Raw genomic sequence first — 6,000 nt, forward strand, 5'->3', positions numbered from 1 at the left:
ATCAACATCTCATTAATTAAAAATAAATAAATGAAGTCCGAAATGCAGACATTTCAAGAAACCTTTGTACTGGTCTCAGATGTAACACATATTACAAATTAATATACATATGGGTAGCTAATACAAGAGGTTTATTAATATAGCATTTTGATATACATCAAATACCATGATACCTCAATGTCCTAAATGTCTTCAGTTACTTATAAGTCTACCATATCCAAATGATAACCAGATTAGTAAAATATAAATTTTAAATAGGAGATATGTTTACATTTTCATGAATTCAATTTTTATTAAGCACCTTCTGTGTACTTGGAATTATGTTAGGGACTTATGTTACAACAGCAGATAAGCCTGGTTGCCTTTTGAGACAGATATCCTAGAGGAGTGACAAATACATGAGTAAGCAAATTTAAAAAGAAAAAATACAGTCCTTGTGATAAGTGCAACCAAGGAAATAAACAGGGTGCTGTGATGGTAAAGAAGTAGGTAGGGGTGGCGGCAGTACTGATTTCTACAGGGTGGTTAGAAAAGGCTTCTCTAAGAAGGTGAATTTTAAGCTAAGACCTGAAGGATGTTTAGTGATACTTCTCCAAGGTCATCAAATTGGCAGGCTTGCTTATTAGGCTGCCAAGACATTTTTAGCATTAGAAAACAAGTAGAAAATGGCACTTGTGGCCCTAATTGCATGCAGGTTCATGAGTACACCAGCTTCCCTGGGCACTCTGCACACCAGCCAGTTAACACTTAGGAGGTTACACACCCCCAGCCTATTCACCCAGAGGGAGTTTAAAACAGTCAGCATAAACAACAGTGAGCTGGTCCAATGACCAGCATTTAGGATATGCAAGAGAAATTTATCCTGTTGATTCATACTTCCTGATAGCTACTCTGGTTGACAAGGCTCAGGGTTTTTAAATGTATTTCATGAGTAAATTATTCCTCGGTCCCAAGGAAAAATGTTTACAACTATGTAACACTTTCCCTTATATTTTCAGTTTATAACTTATCTAACTCAGGGGATATGAGTACTTAAAAACACCTTACTGTAATATGTATCTTTCTGCAGGTTCTTTAATAGATGAGTCATGTAATGCAACATGCCATTGACATGGATTAGCAAATCTGTGGAATTCTCCCAACATCCTTAGAGAATCCACATTGCTATGCAATTACTTTCTTCAAATGAATTGTCCTTCTGCTCTGAGCCCTTTTAGCCTCTCATTATGAAACCCCCCTTTCCTACTGCTAAATGGATTAAGATTAAATAGAATTGCTTGAATGGCAGGTGGCATGACTTTGTGACTTGAATCCTACTTATTTTTTCAGAAAAAAATTGGAAAGGGTTTTTTCCTCTAAGTACCCATGTTGAGTCCAGAACTGGACCTACAAACTAGTAGTTATAACTTGTAGTCAGAAAGCCCAGTGGTTTGATAGGAGGGGCTTGGGACAGAGTTCCCTACCCAGGAATCTTTCAGTTCCATATCAGCCTGTCCCAGGCCTGAAATTAACACTAGTACTGTTGAATTCTCTTGGAATTTTTCAGTTTTTTTTTTTTTTTTGGATCTTTAACAATCTCTCATGAAAATATCCCTATGGAGATACTATGTTAAACCATCACTTTACCAGGATTAGTCCACAACCAGCTTCAAGCACTGTGACTCAGGAAAATGTGTTTACCTATAGACCAAGAAAAGTCAAAAAAGCAAGGAACGAGAATTTGGAGGTCACTAAACACAGAAAATGTCATCGTACTTTACAAACTTGCCTCAAGCCAACTCTCACAATTTCAAGTAACATCTAAAGCAGTGGTTCCCAAACACTGGAATCGCCTGGGGATACTGATACCTAGCTTCCACCCCACAGATTCAGATTTAATTAATATGGGTACCACTTGGGCATCTGGATTTTAAAAGCCACCAGGTGATTTTAATGTGTACAATGTTTGGGAGCCACTAACAAGATTGCTCTTAATCTCTTACTGGGATGATTTAATGATTGCCTTCAGATGTGAAGATCTTCTGTGCCAGTGCTTCTTGACCATGGTAGCACATTAAAAAAAAAAAAAATACCAGAGACAAACTCAAAGATTCTGACTTAACTGCTCTAGGGAGCAGCCCAAGCATCCCTTTGTTAAGTGTCCTCAGGTGCTGCTAATGGGTAGCCAAGGTGGAGAATCTCGATCCAAGCCCAGAAACTGTTTCCATGGAGACTATAACACGATTCTTTGAAAGAGCCAGAAGTGCTGTTCTTCCTCCACTTTGTCCAGGTTGGGACTATCCCCAGGAGGCAGTAAAACACTTGCCCAAAGCTGCCAGGAAACCTGGGGGTCGGAGGTGGTGGAGTGGTGAGGAAGAGGGCAAGAGGTGTGATCTACTAAGCCAGAAGCAGCAGAGATGTTAGAATAAGGAATAGTGCTGGTCCTCTGCATGTTCCCCCACCCCAAACTTCATTGACTGGCAAGAGAATTTACTTAGAATGCTTCCTGGAAGCAGCTCAACTTTGGATTTAGTTCCAAAAAATTGTGAGAGTTCTTGTCCAATCAGAACCCTTGGCATTACAAGTAGCAAGATTGGCAGGCCTTGAGCCTTCACTCCCTGTGAGATTCTATGTCATGAATTTCCCAGGAAGATTTCTGCTCCACTTGAATGCCAATCGTCCTCTTCCACATCCCCCCGCTTCACCCCCACTCCTCCTTTATTCCCCCCAAACTCAGCGGAGTTAAGAATCATCCCATAGATATACTTGCAAAGAACTCGCTAAAATATTTTACATGAGAGTCATTCAAGTAAATAATGTCCTTAAATGACAGAGGTCTTTGACGTGGCTTAGCGACGTGCGTGCTACTTTGGCAAGTGTCTGCTAACCCACTTTAGGGCCTGGGCTGAGCCACGCGTCCCATGGGAAAGAAAGTCCGCGGAGACTCACCCCACAGTGCCGCTGCATCCACTCCGGGCGTGCCTATTGCACCCCTATTTCTCTCCGCGGAGAACGCATCCCCAACATTCTTTTATGGACGCTAAACTGAGTCATTCTTTGAATGAAGAGTACACTAATCTGAGGCATTGATTCCGGAAAAAAAGCCTTCCTTAACCGTTCTCATTTACAGATGAGAAAACTCCGGGGGGGTGGGGGGAGGAGGCTATGTGACTCCGTCCGGGTTTGCCACAGAACATTTGTGGCGGAGCTCGATTTAGACGCCCTTGAATTTCCATTCTGTTGCCTGGCAACTGGTTCAGACCAGCTCAGCGCCCAACCTCGGCCCCTAACCCGCACCCTTTCTCTGCCCGTAAAGCTTGGGCAGCATTGATCAGAAGTTCAGCCTTTGGAGGCACTGGCGAAAGGCATGTGAGCAAGGGTACTGGATTGGTTATTCCAATTGGGTTCGGGGTCCAGCCCCAATCCCGCGCCAGCCCTGACTGGCCCCGACTGGCGCGCCTTCCGCGGTCCTTCAGGCACCTTCCTTTGTAACCTTCTCTTCCCCGCCCCCCTCCAATTCCGTGAATACCACTTAACACAATCACGTCAAGTTTCCAAAGTTCTCAGCTGCTGTCAGATTCCCTGAATGTCCCGGTGGGAAAACTGGCATTCAGAGCATTAAGGGTGCAGAAGAAAACAGGAGGGGGAAAGAGTGCTGTGAAGCCTTCTGCTTCCCGGCTGGCTACACCCCGGCCGGACTTTTCTGCCACGGCCGAATTAACTTGGCCTGAGCTGGGCACTCTTGGGGAAAGCGAGGAACGTGCTCGCGGCGCCCTCAAAGACGCGCCTGCGGGACGCCGCACTTTGGGAGCCCCAGGCCTCGGCCAGTCCGCCGCCTCCTGCGGCCGCGGTGCGCAACACAACCCGCGACTAGGGGGGCCGCACATGTTGCCCACCGCCGCGGCGCAGGTGGCGGGAAAGCAGCCCGCCTACCCTAGCGTTCCCGCCTAGACAACCCGGACCGGAGCGCCAAGGGCTCCTCCACCCTCTCACTTCGCACCTCCCCAGTCCCAGAAAAGTGGAAAAAGGGCAATGTCTTCGTTGTTACGCTACCCCAAATCCTTACCCAGGTTCACAAAGCTCATGACCATGTCTGCGTCGTTGAGGAAGGCGCTGTCCTGCGCGCTGGTCATTGGGGACGCGCCGCCGCCTCCAGGTCCAGGGGCCAAAAGGCTCTTACGGTTCAGGGGGTGCGCAGCTCCAGGGGGCGGCTGCCGGAGCTGGGACGCGCTGGCCCCTCCGCGGCGCCTGGGCTGCCGCCTCTCCTCGTCCGATGTCCGGTCCTCGTCGTCGTCGTTGGACAGGGCGTTGTACAGATCCAGCATGAAGAGCGGCGCGGACTTGAGCCGTCCGGGAGGGGGCTCCTCGCGACCCTGCTGCTGCTGGAGCACAGGGAGCTGCGGCTGTTGGAGGCCGTGTAAGGGCCGGGGCCGGTGAGGAAGCCCCAGCACCGAGAGGATCTCCTTCTGCATCTCCCGCTTCTCGTGCGTCTTGAGTCTGCGGTAGAGGAAGCCGGAGGAGGAGGACGGCGGCGGCTGCTCCGCTTGGCCTCGGGTCCCGCCGTCCCCCAGCAGCGCCCCCCCGCCGGCGGCGGCGGCGGCGGCGGGCAGGGACGGCAGCAGTGGCGGGGGCCCGCAGCAGCTACACAGCAGCCCCCACCACCAGCACAGCCACTGCGCCCTCCGCCCCAGTCCCGGCATCCCCGCCCGGCCGGGCTGGCCCCGTGGGCCCCGCGAGGCGTGGAGCAGCGGAGCGAGGCCGGAGCGCCGCCGCTGTGGCCCTTGGCGTGAACAGCCCCCGCCACCTCTCGGCGGGCTCGCTTCCCCTTCCTGGACCTCAGTCCTTATCTCTCATGATCCACTGAGGCGCCCCTAATTGCCCAGGCTTCAAGGGAGGAGATGGGGCAGGTCAACAGGAAAACCAGTTGGGTAGGAGAAGGGGGAGCTCCGCACTCCCGTGCAGGTCTCTAGAAGCGCAAGGTCCAGACCAGGTGAGTTCGAGTCGGAGCTGCTCTGTAGCCTGCACCCTTGCCTCTGGGCAGGTCACGGCGCGGTCGTACTCCTGCCTCGCGGCCGGCGCACGTGCGCTGCCCCTCGCTCTCCCAGGCGGCTTAGTGGGACCAGGAAGGCTGGGGAGCAGGGCTGCTCACCAGCTGGGGCGTTATGCCAGGCAGCATCCCCGCGCACGCATCTCTCTGGCTCGCACTGCCGCTGCGAAGTTTACCCCGCCGTAGGGCCCAGGCTGTGGCGACAAAGAGTCCCGAGATGCCAATCTTCTTCTCGAGGTTTAACTCGCTTCTTGCTCACAAACTCCGCTCCCCTCCGCCCTCGGGCACTGCCGCTCCCCCTCAAATTATCCGCGCGCTGCTTGACTCTCCAAGCAGAGGCGGCAGGGATCTTCCTTTCCGTTCAGTGCTCTCCCGGCTGCCTTGCAAACCCGGCTCTCAGATGGATGTTAGGGAAGGGGACCGGTGCGCGGAGCAGTGGCCGCGGCGTCGGCGCCGGAATTCGCAGTCTCCCGCCTCCTGGCGCTGCGCTATCCGCAGCAGCCAACGTGGGCTTTCTGGTGCGCTTCTTGCTCAGGTACCGCACTCCAGCCCCCGGGACTCTCCGCCCTCCCGTCTAACGGACAGGCGGGCAGCCAATGGAGATGCCCATCTCTCCTGTATTTAAATAGGCCCGCCCCCTTCTTTCACCCTCCCTCTCCCGAGAGGCGTCGCCTGGGCGGCGCGTAGGTTTCAAGTACACAGAAAATTCTTGAAGGCATCCAAGGAGCCGTGAGGTAGCAAAGGAAAAGAAGCTATTACTAGTAAGAATGATCTGATCAACGCCCCTATATGAACCTTTCTCTTTTATGATCACACAAAACGCCTCGATGCTTTAACTGAATAAGAGCAAAATCAGCTGTTAAATCTCTTTCTTAGTTTCTTTTATTGATGTACTATAGTCGTTTAGCAGACATGTGGCTTTGAAACGCAGCTGCCGCAAGTTGGGACACACCTTCCCAAGAAGCTGCTCACAA

The 6,000-nt window shown here is 51.5% G+C and overlaps 1 protein-coding gene across 2 annotated transcripts in view; it reads right to left on the bottom strand.

The window, feature by feature from the left end:
* Positions 1 to 5,591, bottom strand: part of BMP6 (bone morphogenetic protein 6) — a 137,778-nt gene extending 132,187 nt beyond the window's left edge. For both annotated transcript variants that reach the window (XR_005654191.1, XM_039869380.1), the window contains exon 1: positions 4,046 to 5,591. Coding sequence is in view for 1 of the 2 variants with exons in the window: in XM_039869380.1 (XP_039725314.1) it covers positions 4,046 to 4,679 (634 nt within the window). In the remaining variant the exon portion in view is untranslated. The remainder of the gene's footprint in view (positions 1 to 4,045) is intronic.
* Between the last annotated feature and the right edge of the window lie 409 nt (positions 5,592 to 6,000).

This window comes from Pteropus medius, unplaced genomic scaffold, assembly GCF_902729225.1.
Source record: "Pteropus medius unplaced genomic scaffold, Ma_sr-lr_union100, whole genome shotgun sequence".
NCBI lineage: Eukaryota > Metazoa > Chordata > Mammalia > Chiroptera > Pteropodidae > Pteropus > Pteropus medius.